Source organism: Rhinolophus hipposideros (assembly GCF_964194185.1).
Source record: "Rhinolophus hipposideros genome assembly, chromosome: 3".
In the NCBI taxonomy this organism is placed as follows: Eukaryota; Metazoa; Chordata; class Mammalia; order Chiroptera; family Rhinolophidae; genus Rhinolophus; species Rhinolophus hipposideros.
Window position 1 is genome coordinate 97833010 of NC_138049.1, and position 16780 is coordinate 97849789.

Sequence of the window (16780 nt, forward strand, 5' to 3'; positions counted from 1 at the left end):
GGAATAAAGTACTAAGAGGATTTTAGATAAAGCTTCAAAAACTTGTTCTTGTCAGCATTCTCCCTTTCATTCATCATATGAAATTTCCCCTCAAAGTTATTAGATGCTGTCCCTGTTTTCATCCTGAGGTTGGAACAGAATTGCTTCTTTGCAGTTTACTAAAGTCATACTTATAGGAGGATACTCTAGACAGACACCACAAAATAAATGCCAAGATTTTGGGGCTAAGAACGCAGAAGAATAAGTATAGTCTCACACAGTTCCCATTTGTTCTACACCTATGTACGAGTATACTTGTCAAAATATAGAACAGGCTGTTTCTTCCTAAAACACAAATGAAAAGGTAAGGAAACAAATCTATTGCTGACATTAACTTATCAATGCTTGAATAAAATATTAGCATTGTAATAGAATGGGCTAGATTGTGAGAAGGAACATCCTTTTCCCTCTTCCTTTCGGAATCTCACTGGTCTGGCCCAACAAAATTTTGCCCCTCATATCTCATTTCTGATGCCAATGAGCCATCAAATCTCTGCTCAGTGAAGTTATTTAGAGACTTGGCTGATAGAAACTTCTACAACAGCTTTAGAGAAAGAGGAAAAAACAGAGCCTGAAAGTACAGTTAACCCTTGAACATCACGGGGATTAGAAGTGCTGACTTCCTGTGAAGTCGAAAATCCATGTATAACTTTTGACTCCACAAACAATTAATAGCCAACTGTTGACTGAAAGGCTTACTGATAAACAGTCGATTAACACATATTTTCTGTTATATGTATTATATACAGTATTCTTACAGTAAAGTAAGCTACAGAAAAGAAAATGTTATTAAGAAAATCCTAAGGAAGAGGAAATACATTTACATGCTAGATGTATTTATTGAAAAATATCTGCATATAAGTAGACCTTTGCAGTTCAACCCCGTGTTGTTTAAGGGTCAACTGTCCACGAAGCAAAAACTAATAGAGCTGAAACAAACAAAAATTGTTTTCCTCTTAATCTTCCGGGAACTTGATTCTCAAAACAACGTCTGGGAAGACACAAAAAATGAGAAAGTGTTGTATTATTCACTTAGGTGTGGGAGGTGTTTGTTGTGAGAAAAGGGATTTGCTAAATGAACTGTGGTAATCTGACTCATCCCTGTAAAACTCACGTGGGCTCCTCTCTGAGTCAGAAATTTCAAAACCTCTATATCTACTTTCCCTCCGGTGGGCCAAAGAAGAAAGTCAAACCGTGGGTCTGGCAGATTTCAATCCAAGCATAGTTGGAAGCCTGGTGTCTGATATTATTTATAGAACAAAGAATTCTATATTATTTATAGAACAAAGAACAAAGAAAGGGAACTTTAGGAAAATCATAACTATGTCAACAAAAGAAACGTCCAAACCTGTAGAAAGCCCTAACAAGAATTTATTTGAACCAAGATTTTGGGGACCTGCCGAGAAGCAAGATCTCCACGGATTGAGAAAGTGCTTTGGAGAATGGCCATTTTAGATTTCTTTTTATATATTTAGACTCAAAAGAGGAAAAATAAGGCGGTTACGTGAAATCTATTAGTGGTAGATAGATTAAGGATCCTGGAGAAACAAAGTGGAGAAATCTCTAGGATGGGATAAAAAGTAAAATGGAAAAATACACACTTCTTTTACATAGATGGGCACAAAGTAGTTAACATGTGACATTACAGCAAATAGAGATATGTGGGCAATGAGAACCAACAACAGGGAGTTGGGGTGTCTTTGCGCTCTGTTGCCAGGGGGTCTGATTTTGAGGGGTCTGGAAGTGAAAATTACTCTGACATTCCAAAGACTTGTAATCCTAAATGTACAAGAACAATAGACAGGGCATGCTTACGATAAAGATGAAACTTTTATTAAGGAAGCTACAGGCCTGGGATGCGTATACTCACGGTGACCTACCCAGTTAGGAGTTAAGGACCAGACTATCCTGTGGGGTCACTGGGCTTGTGGGGCCTGTGTTGCCCCCTTTTCATTCACAAATGTAATGCTCTCTGAAGGGTGTAAAAGTAGGATTTAAATCTTTTCATTATTGTCTATATTTTATAAATTGTTACATTCAACAGTTTTAATTTAAAAAGTTACCCTTAGAATCTTTTTTTAATTTGCAGACATGATTTGAGTTTTTTTCATACTCAAACAGCAATCAGTTTGAGTATAAATTTTAGAGTCATAATGTTCTTTACAGGACATCCCACTGTGCCATAGTATTTCTCATTCAGAAAAGAAATCAAAGTCCTGCTCCTTTCCATGCTTTTGGAGAAATCTGTTTGTTTGTTTGTTTGTTTGTTTGTTTTTCCCCCTTCTCCTGCTTGTTTAGCAGCAGAAGTCTTTTTATTCAAATTTAATAAGTTTCATGTGGAAATTTTCTAGACTTGGTCTTACTTCATTAATTTTTCCTTGCCCATGTTGAACTCTCTCAAGCCCCAATTACAGATTTCTTTTCAAATGTAGAAAGATTTTTAAAAAAATTTTTACTGAGGCATAGTTGACATACAACATAATATTAGTTTCAGGTGTACAATATAATGATTCCGTATTTGTATATATTGGGAAATGATCACCACAAGAAATCAATTTAACATCCATCACTATACATAATTGCAGAATTGTTTTCCTTGTGATGAGAACTTTTAAGATTTCCTCTCTTACCAACTTTCAAGTATGCAATGCAGTATTATTAACTAGAGTCAATATGCTATACTTAACGTTTTTAAAAAATATACATTTTTATTCTCGTTTGTGTTCCACATACATATACATATAATTGTATTATATGTTCAATTTCAACAACATTTTATTTGTAGATTACGTGTAGGTTGGATTTCTATGACTTATCCTCCAATTTATTTCTGAGCTCTTCAAAATGTATTCGTTTTATATTTGGGAAAATTTCTGAAGTGAATCTTCTCTGTTATTCATTTGATTGTTCACAGCATCAAATCTGCCTTTACTGCTTCCAGTATGAAATCTGCTGGGTTATTTTCGTCTTTCATCACTGTCCTGGCCTCTATCACCCTGGTTTCTCTGCTTTTTCATCTAGGTCTATTCTTGTTTAATGTCCTCTCGAATTGTTTCTGGGTCTCTGACACCTCTGTGAGCCCCCAGGCCATGTCTGTGACAGGATGCTGAGGGCGGGTGTGGAGTGTGAGCCATCCTGGTGACGAGGAGCCTCACATCAGGAAAAGCCAAGGGAAAAAGGAAGGTATGAGAAGGGACAGGATGTAGCAATAATATGTGTGTTTGGTACTGTGCTGAGTACTTTCCATATGGACCTCTTTTAGTCCTCATAGAAACCCTAAAAATGAGATATTATTATCCAAGCTGTCCCTCTATGTGCCTGGCACTCCTTACCTAGGCTGAACTGGACAGGAATGGAGAGTGGGCTTCAGGAAAGCAAGGTGGCCCTCTATTCCCCTGATAATATTAACACCTTACTTTTGGTAACACAAAAGTACTATTCTCACTACAATTTTGTGAGATTCGTTGAAAAGTTAATTGTCATTATCCCCAGGAAACAGGAAACTGGGGTTTGGAGAAGCTTAGTTGAGGCTGTCTCTGGTTTTCTACGTTGTCTTTGACGTCTGGAGCCAAAGCAACCAGTGATGAAAACAGAACCTCCCAGGAATAGCATCATATCCTGTTGTGCAACTTTCTGGAGCCTCTAGGTTAGGGTATCGCCTTGTAGCTGTCCCAGGAGGCACAGTGGCAGTGGAGTTGGTGCCCATGAAGGATGAGAAAGGTCAGGCTCCAGGTGCTGCTCTGCGTGTTCTTCATCTCAGGTAAGGAGAGAAAGAGACGTGAGCAGGTGAGGCCTCTGCCTAGGACCTCAGGGTGTCCCACCATGAGAAAGGTTTCCCTTTGGTTTTGAAGCTCCAGGGGATATGGCTACCAGAGGCAGAGCCAGCCAATAGTTACGCCAAGCTGGGTTTCTCTACTCAGACTTAGCAGAATCGGGAACACACAGGGCCTGAGAACAGAAATAAAAGGGGATGGGGAAACAGGCTGTCTGTGCATTTTGATGTTGTTAGAAATGTGAAAAACCCTGGATGGGATAAACGATAGAGTACATCGAAACTTGACATGACCTATAATACTTTTACTGGAGTTTGAAGATTTTTGCCTTATATTCCATCATGGTGCTTTTGCTATTGACAGCTTATTAAACCCAAAGGACATAATTCACTCAAGAAATAATTCCCAGGGTTCTCCTCTGGGCCAGGAAATATGCTCCTGCTGAGGACACAGCGGTAAACAAAAGAGACCTGCCACCCTCTTTCCTGGAGGGTATGCTCCCAGGTCTCCCCTCTGCGGGGGTGGGAGGTGCTTTGCTCACTGCTCCATCTCCAGGCCCTTCCTTCTCCCCTCTTATTGCATAGCTCATCCCTTCAGTAAAAATGGAAGCCTTTGGGGCTTTACTTGCTCCTCTTCCTAATCCTTAGGAACAAATTGGGAAAATAAGCAGAGAAAGGGAAAATGTCAATAGTGAGTTAATAGTAAGGTTTGCCTTGGAAAGACAGGAAAGGCCACAGGGAGAGGGTGCTTTCTGGGGACCCACCACCTGAGCTAGGTCACAGACGACCGCCTTCCAGAGCTCACACACAAAACTTACTTTGGGTCCTCTTGGAGCTGGGGTGATATTCCAAGTGGGCAGATGGAGTTTGGTTTTCACGTATGAGTACATTTCCTTGTGTCTTATTCATGTTTTTCAAAAGGAGAACTGGGAGGGGTGATGGTTGTGTACTTGTGTGAGAGAAAACCAACGGTATACATTTTGTTGCGTACTATGGGGGTAAGTTACGGGTTAACTAAAAGCTCCTTCTAGCTCCTGCATCCCAGGGAACGTTGTCACTAGACATCTATTCACACTTGGGCTGGACTGCTCTAATTCCAACCAGACAGGTATTGGGGGCCATGGAGTGTAGAGGTTTAGGGCTCACACTAGAGTCAGGCTACCTGGGTTTGAGTCGTGACTCTACCACTTTCCACCGTGGGACCCTGGGCAAGTCACTAACCTCTGATTTATTAAATAACCTGTGATTTGATTTCCTTACTCTCAAACAGGAATCACAGCAGTATCAACCTTATAAATTATGAAGATGAAAGGATAAAGTGATGAAAGTTAAACGAGATAGTATGTTAAGCACTTAACAATAAGTGATATTTGTTAATCTTTTCAATTAACATATTATAAGGAACTCCTGGCAATGGTGGAAAAAATGGTACATAGGGAGCACATCAACATTAATTTCTTACTGTCTCCATTCACAACAGGTAGACAAATTTGTAGGCAATGTCAGTCTCCTGTAACTCCTACTGTTTAAGCCCATTTGGGCTGCAATAACAAAATACTACAGACTGGGTGGCTTATCAACAACAGAAATTTATTTCTTACAGTTCTGGAGGCTGGAAGTCCGAGCTCAGGGTGCCAGTATGGGGGGGTTCTTGTGAGATCCCTCTTCCAGCTTGCAGACTCCCGACTTCTCATGGTGTCCTCACTTGGTATCAGGGGGCAAACGAGCTCTCTGGGCCTCATTCTTAGGGGCACTGACCCTGTCCATGATGGCAAAGGCCTCATGCCCTAATCCTCTCCCTCCTAACACCGTCACATTGGGGATTCAGATTTCAACATATGAATCATGGGGGGACAGAAACATTCAGGCTGTAACAACCACCTTGCCCAGGGTTGGCAAATAATTGCTCTATAACATTAATTTAAGAGAGGAATGAGGGAATGAACGAGGGAACCAGGCTTGGTTTAAGATGACCCTTAGCCTCTGCTCACCTGTCTCTTGGAGCGGCATTCCTGACTAGAGTTCATGGGAATCACCAGGAAGTGTGTTTTCAAGGTTTCCTTAGAAACTGGAGTCATGTCCCAGAAGAATCAGCCTTTCAGCATGGCTTCATTTTCAAAATCCTCAGGAGTCCTTGAGCTGGGCCTTCGCAAGGTCAGGCTGAGGTAGGCTGGGCCTGCTGGAGTTCTTGGCCCGTCCTGGGATGGGCATGCAGGTCGTCTGTGCTGACTGCACAAGGGGCTCCATCAAAGACGCAGCTGTTGGCGTTTTTCAATGTGCACTCTGGGAGCTGCCATCCAAGGATCACAGTGCGTGTTTGCAGAAAGAGTATTAATAGTAGTCGTCGTTGTAGTTATAGGTAGTGATAGCCTGACCTATCATTTAATTCAGCATTACTGTCCAGTCCGATATTTGGTGTTCCAGGAGGAACACTAGGCCATCCCAGGCCTGAATGGATAAACTGCTGTCCCTCAGGAAGGTTATAGAGCCCTGTTGTGCCCAATTGAAGACGTAGACCTGGATCTTCTTATTTCCACTCTACTTGACTCTCCTATCAGCAAGGTTCCCTTCTACCAGACAAGAAGATCATGACCAATGCTAGGTGGTTAACCTGGTTTAACCTCCAATTGTGTGATTGACACTATTGTCCCTGTAACCCAAGGATTCTCAGCTTTGGTCCTATTGACATTTTGGGTGGGGGGCTGTTTGTCATTGGAGCTGTCCTGTGCATGGTACCATGTTTAGCACTATCCCTGGCCTCTACCCATTAGATTCCAGTAGCACCCTGGGCTGCCAGTTACAACCACCAAAAATGTCTCCAGGCATTGCCCAATGTCCCCAGAGAGGCAAAATTGCCCCCCGTGGAAGTTTCATATCCCACTGACTTATCAACACCAACAAGAAAAAGCATTGCTTTTAATAGGAGCAGCAGCCCCAGAGAGGATTCTGATTGGCCCAGCCTCAGTCATATGCCCATTCCTAAACCAATCACAGCGGCCAGGGTGATGTAGTTCTTCAATTGGCTGAGACTGTGTGGTGTGTCCATCCTTATGAATGGGGGCAGTTCCATCAGTAAAGCCACAGAGGGTGGATCTCCTGAGAAAGAGGTGCTCTGATACTCAAGGAAGGCCCAGAGGAGTACCAGAAAGTCAGATATCAATGTGCACTGTATCCTCAACATGGCTTCCTCACTGCTTTTCCAATAGTCTCTTGAACTAATCTCTTTCCCCTAACTTAGATGAAGTTCCTATAGGTGTTCAGAGAGGTCACTCTCTGCTAGGATCATGTCTTCACATCCACTTTTCACCTTGTATGTCTTTCTATAATTTTCCCCTCCGATTATGCCCCTGTCACTCATGGTCTTAAACTTACCTCATGTTCTATCTCCAATCAGGCAATTTCTTCCTCTCAAAAACACTGATTTATAAAAGTTGATTTGCAAGAACCATAGGCAGTCTATCTCTTGTAGTTAAAAAAACAAAACAAAACATAACAAAACAAAACAAAAACAAGCTACTCACAATGAAGACCTGGGGCCTGGTGCTGGTTTGTATGGAAAGTTGCATCTTTGCTGGAGGACTTAAGAATCTTGTCTGAAAAATGGGTGGTTGAATAAGAAAAAGAGGTGTTTCCTCTCTTCTTTTTCCAAGGAGAGGAAAGTTATTCCTCACAGAGCCTAACTCTGATTCCCTACTTACAGAACTCCAAGCTGCAGCTAAATCAGCCGAAGATAAGTTTATCCTACGAGAGGGGCAGACCTTTAATGTGAACTGTTACTTCTCCATCTGGCAGTACCTCAACAGCCGGAAAGCGTGGCAGAGGTTGACCAATGGAGGGGAACGCCTGACATTGGCATTAATAGACAAATCTTCCGGGGGGCCTAGTGAAGTCCAGGTGGGGAGGTACTTCTTAGAAGAAATCTCCGATGAAGGCATACTGCACGTCCGCATGACCAACCTTCGAGTGGAAGACTCGGGATTATATCAGTGTGTGATTGACCAGCATCCCAAAGCCAAAGACCCCCCCATCCTGTTTCATCATCCTGTGCGCCTGGTGGTGACCAAAGGTGAGTGACCTGGGCCTGGGCGATAGAGGATGGGGGTTGGGGTAGTGTGGTAGCACCAGCAGAGCTGTGGCTCAGGATTGCTGGCAGCCTGTTTCTCTCTCAGAAGCTCCTTGCCTCTCATTTGAGAGGCGTTTCGTCCAATAGTGAGAAGTGGTTTCTGTGGATGAGATTCTTAATTTGGGGTGCTGTTGTAGGAAGTGGGGGAACAGTGAAGGGTGAGTGGTACATTTGGGATAATTTAGTCTAATTCTTCAGGTCTCCAGGTAGAAGGCATTCCCTTGGGAAGCTTCTGTGATCCACTCACCCCCTCCCAAAGATGCATTTGATGACCCTCCTATGTGCTTACAGAGCAGTGCTTCTCAGACCTCACTGTGGGCACAAATCACCTGGGGATCTTATTTCAAATACAGACTCTGATGCGATAGGTGTAGGGTGGGACCTAGATTGTGCATTTCTGATCTGCTCGCAGGAGATGCTGAGGCTGGGGTCCATCGGTAGGATGGCTCCAGAGTTCACTTTGTGTCCCTCTCATGGACCGCAGTATCTCACTGGGCAGTAGTGGCCAGTTACTTAACTGTCTCTCGTATTCATCCCTGAGCACTTTGAGGGAGGGGTCAGTGCCTTGCTCAGCTTTGCATCTCTAGCAACTGATGGTGCTTGGCTCCCAGTAGGCCCCAAGTAGGTGCTGATCAGGTGAATTAAGGAAGAAAGAAGAAAGAGAGACAGTTCATGTTCCTAGCACCTGGGGAATTCTAAACCTAAGGAAGATAAGGTGGTATGCGCTCTATCAGTAAAAGGTGACTTGTGAAGCAGTATGCCACAGGTACAGGTGAGTGAAAGGCAGAGTGAATGGTAGGGAATTATTCCTGAAGATGGTGGGGGCACTATGGATTGGTGACAAATAGCAGGCAAGTGCGTTTCTAATAACATGAATAGAAAATTGCTTCCTCTTCCTCTTTCTTACTCTCACCTCTCCCTCCTTTGCTTGTTCCTTTTTTTAAAATTTATTTATTTATTTATTTATTTATTTATTTATTTATTTATTTATTTATTTATTTATTTATTGGGAAAGGAGAACAGGAATTTATAGGGAAACAGTGAGTGCTTCCAGGACTTTTTTTTTCCAAGTCAAGTTGTTGTCCTTCCAATCAGTTCAGCTTCAAGTTGCTGTCCTTTCTGTCTTAGTAGTGGAGGGCGCAGCTCAGCTCCAGGTCCAGTTGTTGTTGCGAGTTGTAGGGGGCGCAGCCCACCATCCCTTGAGGGATTCGAACCAGCAACTTTGTGGTTGAAAGGACGCGCTCCAACCAACTGAGCCATCTGGGAGCTCACTGGCAGCTCAGCTCAAGGTGCCGTGTTCAATCTTTAGTTGCAGGGGCCGTGCCCACCATCCCTTGCGGGACTCGAGGAATTGAACTGACAACCTTCTGGATGAGAGCCCACTGGCCCATGTGGGAATCGAACTGGCAGCCTTCGGAGTTAGGAGCATGGAGCTCTAACCGCCTGAGCCATCGGGCCGGCCTGCTTCTTCTTTTTTTTCTTGTTTCCTGTCTCTGACCCAGGCTGATGCCATATAATTTTTTAAATCTTAGCAAAAGAAAACCTTGTTTCATGAATGGTCATGTTCATTTCCCTCCTCAGGTTTATTTACCTTGCTATCCATCCACCCATCCATCCATCCATCCATCCATCCATCCATCCATCCATCCATCCATCCCACCACCCTCCAATCTAACGTGTCTTCTTGCAGATCCTTCGGATACCCCTGCCTCAGACAAAACTCCTTCCCAGAACAAGGCTCAGCTTCCCACCCTTCCTCATGTCACCCCCAAGTCCCAGAGCATTCTCCATACCAGCCCCAGAACTGTGACTCAATTCCTGCCCATGGTAACTGCCAGCCTCTCCTCTCCTGGCCTCGGAGTCAACCCCACACAAAGGACAGATGCCATCAGGTATGGCTTCCAGGTCTCCGGAGCCCTGGTTTGGACACCGAGCTTTTTGATCCCCAGTCCAAGTGCGGAGAGGATGTGGGGAGTGGAGGAGGGGGGCGGGGGAGCTCGGGAGCAGACTTGAGTCACCTCAGTCTAGTGGAAATTCCCAGGGGAGGAAGGAGGTGGTGCCAGAGTGAGGAGGAGGCTCTTGATGAGGCTGCCACTCTCCCCAGCTCACCTTGTGTGTGTGTTTCCTTGCCTGCCAGAGGAGTAAGGAGAGGGAAATGGCATCTTTGCAGAATTCCAACGGGCCTCAGCCAAGCCCGGGGCCTAATGGTGTAGTGGAAAAACATTTTGATTCTAATGCCAGGCAGTTGATGGGCTGAGTGACTTTGAGTGAGTCAGGAACACTTTCTGGCCTCAGTGTCCCTGTCTATACAGTAGGGAAGCTAGGAAGCCAGAGGTGGAAGTGCTGACCTAGACAAACGGTTCTCAGCAGCTGCTGCGTTAGGGTTACCTGGAGTGTATGCTTTTGCTTTGGCTTGTTTTTTGTACTGTTGTCCTTACCCTACTGCAGACCCACAGAATCAGGATTTTGGGAGGTGGGGCTGGACTGGTCTCAGCAGTTTTTATAAGATCTTCAGGAGATTTCTTAACGTGCAGGCAAAGCGAAGAACCATCAACTTTGCATGCACACTCCCCTTACAGTTTATCCTCACACGTTGATTCATCTTAGCCTGTGTTTATCAGGAAATAGTGAGTTAGCAGAGAAAGAGATGTTCTCCATAGTCTCACTCATCTTGTTAGTGATGTTAGCGTCCCTTTTTCTCCATATTCTCTTCTAGTCTTTACTCATGTTTATACATATTTTAACATAATAGTAATTCTAATTATAAAGATTTTTATCATTTTTCTGTGAAAACTATTCTTTGATGTTGCTGCCTAGTCATTGTAACGAGAATTTCAACAAATGCATACTTTCTATCAACAGAGAAGCCATAACTTCTGTGATCATTTCCCTGTTTTAGACATTGATATTGTTTTCATTTTTTATATTATTAACTCTGAGATGAACATATTCTTGTAGATGTCTTTGTCTTTTTTAAAATCATTTATTCAAATGAAATTCCCATTGAGAGAATCTGAACATGTATATCGCTCTGTATACATATTGCCAAATGGTCTTCCAAAAATTGGAAACAATTTACAGTGTGGTCCATAAGGCGTAAGTGAAGCTGTGAGACTGCAGGCTTGCCTACAAGGATTTAGCATTTCTAAAATTTTCCTGCCAAAACAGATGTGAACCTGTACCTGCTTCAATTTCTCTATTACTGTGGACCATAAGCTCCTTGCAGGTAGAGGTGCCTTTTCTCCCTGCTGTTGTTTCACTGGCACCAGCCTAAGTGCCTGGTACATAATAGGTGCTCATTAAATTTGGGGGAAGTACATAAAATAAATGATCTAGTGAGAGTCAACATTTTTCTCTAGTCATTACTTTGATTTTCCAGTATGTGAATGAGAGAGCATAACTTTTGCCCGCATTCCTACTGGAGCCTGTACCCCTTTTATCTATTAGCTTCATCTGTTAATTAGTTACAAACGAGTCTCTCAGTCACAGTTGTCAGGAATGAGAAGCCGCTGAGCTGTTTGAAAAGGAGGTAATTTAATACAGGGAGTTGTTTGACCAGGTGATGGAAGAGCTGAGACTCCCAGACTGGGGATGGATGGCGAGGCCCCTCAGAGGAAGCCACTTGTCACTCTGTCTTAGGGTGGGTTCCCCAGAAGCAGGCTGTGGGAAAAGTGTAAATGTTTTAGGAAGTGATCACAGATAAAACCATTAGGGAAGAGGGGCCAGGAGAGAAGGCAGCCTCGTAAAAGGTGTCATAACCACGCTGAGATCCACACGGGGAATTCTGGCTCAGTCCTTCAGAGGGTCATAGGAACCCACATGTCTGGCAGCCCAGTGCAGTCTCCGGAAGGGCCTGTGCTGGTCGCTGAGAGTGGATGCACTCAGGAGCTCTGTGAATGAATCAGTTAAAGGGCTGGGAGGGGAAAAGGCGGGACACTGGCAGGAGAGGTTGGGAGAAGGTGGAGTTAGCTGAGCCCAGAGCTGGGATCTTCTGGCAGCAGGGCTCAAACAGCTCAGGGGTCTCACAGAGGAGGGCCAGAGAGGCGCTGGCCAGCAGGCCCTTTCTCCTCTCTCTCAACAGAGCTACCAATGGCTGAACTTGACCAGGCCACTTTGGATAGCTAGTTCCCAGTGACAGGGGACAGTTTCGCAGGCTGGAGGTGGTTTTCAATGCAAAAGGGCCGTTTCCTGTTTTTTATCTCCATTATGTCGTTTGCTCTTTGCTGGTTTGTACATTCGGTTTTAAGTGTTGTGTAGCAAATGTATCGATTTTTAAAATTAATGCTTTGCTTTATTCCTTTCTTGAGCTTGATTCTATTTCCTGGTGACTTTTCTGTTATGTTAAAAAAATTCCATTTAAATCTTTAGTCCATCTTTGGAAGGGGATTATTTTGCTATATGGTATAAATTGTAGAAAAGATGACTTTTTCTTCATATTGCTATCCAGGTACCACAAGACTATTTACTAAGCAATCCTTGTCTACCTACTGGGCTGCCGATTGATTTCCTTAGATGTTAAATTCTTACATAACATTAGATCTGTCTCTGGACTTCAGTTTGTTTCACTGCTAGTCATTTTCCTTTTTGTTCCCGTGTCTTGTCATGCAGATTAGATGTGCTATAATCCATTTCCGTATCTACTTAGTCTAGTCAAGTATCCTCACTCATTTTAGTCCCTTTCTTAGGTTATCTACGGACATTTACACAGGACGTTTAGAATCATTTTTGCTAAAATCTATAGAAATTCATGGTGGGATTTTGACAAAGATTGGATTCTTCTCAGTTGATAGATGGCCAAAGAGGTGAGGTACTTCTCCCAGGAAGTAGGTCACGATGCTGAGAATAAAAACTAGGTTTCCTAGTTCTGGACCTCGCCTCTCTTCTCTACTCATAATAGTGGAGAAAGAGGAGCTTAATTAGCCTGGCCTTCCTCCCCACTGCCTCTTCTGGACCCTGTGTTCTCTACTAAATATATTTCTAATCAGTAGTTGTAGGCTGTTGGGCAAACTAAAAGCACAGGGCCGTCAGTATGGGGAAAGGTTCCAGAAGGATCTATGCAGATAGAATAAGGGGCGTGAAGGCCTTTTGCAGCACAAAACTCAAGCATGAAGGAGCGCCATTTCCAGCAGCAGCATTAAACCTTCTCTCTTCCCAGGATCTCTCCGATCAGCATTGTCATCTGCGTGGTGTGTGGAATCCTGAGTAAGAGCCTGGTTTTCACTGTCCTGTTGGTTGTCACACAGAGGTCATTTGGATCGAGGCCCGTGAACCCACAAGAATGACCTGTGACCTTCATCCCTGTCCATCTGACAGTTGTGCTGGGAGAAGAATGCAAAGGAAAAGGAGAGGGGTCAGTGGAGACAATGACTGAGTTGGGCTTGTAACACAGATTGTCTCGAAGGTTCAGGATCCCACCTTCCTGGCCCCAGGAACTCCCCCCATTTCACTAATCACCTTGGGTGTGTGCTTTGCTCCATCAGAAGAGACAATACAGCCCCTAGCATGCCCTGGACCTCCATCCCACCAGTGGCTCAGGATGTGCCTTAAATAAAGACAATGCTTGTCACTGTCACTGTCTCGTGGGTGCCGTGAGGTACAGAGGGCACAGCTGCTACGTCTGCCTTGGTCCTTGCCATGGACTATAGCATGTTGGCCTGACCTGGACAGAGCTCCATGACAGAAGCGTCAGCTCTCCTGGACACTGGGGCCTCCCTTTCTTCTAGAATCAGATGCTTGGGTTTCTCCCTTCATCTGTGACCCTTACCAACAATCCCAGAAAAGGGTGTTGAAAACCATGGAAAGAGGAGAAGACATGACACCATGGTGTGAATTCCATCACTGAGAAAGAGAAACCCAGTTAAGCAGAATGCTGCATCCTGGGAAACTACTGGGAGGGTGAGATAGGATTAAAGGTTAGGATTGATAGAGAATATCATTTGTCTAATGTGTATGTCATCACTGGATCCTCAGAACAACCCTGGGAAAACAGAGAAGTGTGACTAGAATGAGGCCACATGAGTAGTAAGCCACCACTTAGTGGCAGGAACAAAAACAAAAGAGTTCCTTTACTGAAGACTAAGCCTGTCAAAAACACATAGACTAGAATAGCTGGGGTTCTGCCTATAAAGAGGCCTCTGAGTGCCTCTTTTCCTTGTATCACACAAGGGGCAGGGATGGTGGGGTGACAAGATCTCACCATGAGGCTTCTGGAAGCTCCCCCTTATGTGTCCTCCTAGCTCTGCACTGTCTTCCTCTTTCTCCCTTTATCTGCCCCTATATCTCCCCTTCAGCTTCCATTACCACCCATGGAATAGGTGTCCAGACACACCTGTGTCTTGCAAACTCCAACACATTTAAACCAAGACTTTCCAGTTTCCCACCTCTTTTGGCTCTAAAGGAGAAGGGTCCCACTTGTGGGGCAAAGATGATGGGTCCTTCTATTACAATTCAGCAATGGCCAAGGCCAATTTCATCCTAAACTCCCCCAGAGCAAACACGCATTATCACACATCATCCATCTCATGTTAGAAAAACATGTTCCTACAATCAGCATGAACTTCCCCCCGCTTCTGTGAATAAGGTACCTGAGAGCTAAGGTGCAGTCCCCCCACCTGCTGTCCTGATCCCACTGCCATCATCCAAGGACTTCCTCCTCAACCTGAGAACAGCTGCTCTGAACATCTGCTCAGGAAGATGTCACTGACCTTAGAGAGATTATCTCTGATTCCCTAATTCTGAGTCTATTAGCTGTGAAGGGAACTCATGTTTTCTGAGAAACACTTGTTCCAGAAACTATTCATTTCAGTCAATCTATTTTCCTGCCTAAGAGAACCGAGCGGCTCAGAGGCAGTAACCACACAGCGTGCAGTGTTGGCTTTCTGAGGTTGCCTGTGTGGCACCCGAAGTTTTGCAGTTTCTATGTCACTCCTGTTTGGGAAGTTGACAGAAAAGGCCAGGGGGAGGGAGGTACCATTGTTAAATGCTACCGAGGAGAGTCAGACTGCTTCAGGGCAGTGTTTCTCAAACTGTAGTCCTTAGACCAGCCGCATTGGGGTCTCCTGGAGTATTTGTTTAAAATGCAGATTCCGGGGGCCTCGCCAGACCTATTGGATCATAGCGTGTGGTTCTCTCTTAATGGTCCTCAAGCTTATTTAGGGGATGAAGTTCGGAGAAGTCATCATGCTCCATACCAAACCCCAGGACACATTCATTGTAGAGGTAACCACCTGCATGAATTACTGTGCTTGCGTGCTTAACTTAATTATAGAAAAAGCCGTGTTTAAGTCCAATGCATTAAACTTGCCTGAGAAATTATATGCCCTACACGGAAGACAAGTGGTTGTGTTGGACGCTCAACTGTTTGTACCTCTAATACGCCCATCTCCATCTTTTCCCTTCCTGCTCTCTGCCTGGGAACCTGTCCGAGGTGGGCTGAATCAATATACTCCCCTGCCTGCCAGCTTCTGGCTGCGTTTAGCTGGTGGGCCGCATGAAAGCAAAGAGGAGGATGGGAAGAGAAGGAGGGCAGGGATTTTCTCCTCTGGGCTCCCTGTCTGTGGAGTGGCTGCATTCCTCTGCTGGAGGTCTCTTCAAGCTCCTCACCAACAGTTACTCCCTCCCCTCTCCCCTCTAGGCCTAGAGGTGGTAATGACTCCCCACTGTCGCTGGCTTCAGGGTACTCCAGGCATCCTTTACTGGTTTCCCCCAATTCTACCACACTTTTATCAAACACTTCTCAATTACCCAGTTTCAGGGACTCACCGGTTTCTCGCTGAGACCTTGACTGACACCATCGTGTTATGCGGTTATTACACAGGCCTTAGGATTAAACAGCAGCTGGGTTTGAATCCCGCTCTGCAACTTCCTTGAAGTGCTGTATCTGACCTCAACTGACTCGGTTAGGCTCTCTCTCCCTCATCCTGGAGATATTCCTCATTTCCTCGTGGGGCATAATAACCAACACGTCAGGATTCTCGATACAACAAGTGAATCTGATTTTGGCTATCTTAAACAGCAAAGGAATCCAGAAGGATATCAGTAGCTGACAGAGTTGATGAGAAGGCTGGAGGACCAGGTTGAGCAACTAGCAGAAACTAAGGGAGAGTGGACAGCAGAGGCCGCAGCGGAGGTTATAGCAAGGCAGTCAAGTGATGAACTTGGCGTTGGTGCCAGCGCCCCTGCAGGCTTGAAGCCAACGCATACTTGCCACCAGACGATTCCTGGACTCGTGGTGAAATTGCCTCTGTGCAGTCATCTCCCGCCGGCCCTGCCTCTGGCCTCATTCCCTTCGTACCCAGAAGCCTGGGCAGATCACGCATTTGGCCAAGCTTAGGTCAAGTGACATGCCTGTACCATAGGTGCCAGGGAAAGGGGCAGGAAGAATACCTGCCTCCATACTTCACAGACCCACACATTGGGCATATCCCCCAAATGGAAAAGGCATTGGTTGCTTGAAACCCAAAAGATGACAAATATTTATTATACAACCTCTCAAAGCTGATAGGATTGAGATAACTTGATGTGGGGTAGATGTTGAGGAAAACTTGCCTTTGTTGGTTGATGTGAGCTTTTGTCTATTAGCTTTTATCTGTTCCTGCATGTGAGGGGATTTCTGTGCTGTGATCAGGGGTTGAGCAAATTCCCCCTTTGGTCTCATTCTCCCGAGCAGGGGAGATATGAAATGATGTTTGTTGTTCTGTCTGCTGTGAGGTGATGGTTAGCTTATGGTTAAAGAAATGATTGATCAGGGATTGAGAGAATTCCCTCTTTGTTCTGTCTGTTTCACCCACATCAATAGATGAAGTGAAGAAGTAGCTAAATTATATCAGGACGACATGACAGGCACA

At 44.6% G+C, this 16780-nt stretch overlaps 1 protein-coding gene across 2 annotated transcripts; it reads left to right on the top strand.

Annotated features, from left to right (window-relative positions):
• The first annotated feature begins 3683 nt into the window (after positions 1–3683).
• On the top strand, positions 3684–13862 carry LOC308496213 (triggering receptor expressed on myeloid cells 1-like). Of its 2 annotated transcripts, none has more exons than XM_081045095.1 (4): positions 3684–3799; positions 7512–7877; positions 9625–9826; positions 13090–13862. In XM_081045095.1, exons 1-4 carry the CDS (start codon positions 3751–3753, stop codon positions 13214–13216), a joined length of 744 nt encoding a protein of 247 aa, XP_080901221.1. In that variant the 5' UTR covers positions 3684–3750; the 3' UTR covers positions 13217–13862. The 2 variants fall into 2 exon arrangements, with proteins under 2 accessions (XP_080901221.1, XP_080901222.1); XM_081045096.1 differs by having other exon boundaries at positions 3705–3799; positions 13178–13505.
• Positions 13863–16780: the final 2918 nt, after the last annotated feature.

Coding starts and splice junctions, on each gene's coding strand:
- LOC308496213 (XM_081045095.1), top strand. CDS start 3,751: ATGAGAAAGGTCAGGCTCCAGGTGCTGCTCTGCGTGTTCTTCATCTCA. Junction 7,878..9,624: donor GCGCCTGGTGGTGACCAAAG/GTGAGTGACCTG, acceptor GTCTTCTTGCAG/ATCCTTCGGATACCCCTGCC. Junction 9,827..13,089: donor CAAAGGACAGATGCCATCAG/GTATGGCTTCCA, acceptor CTCTCTTCCCAG/GATCTCTCCGATCAGCATTG.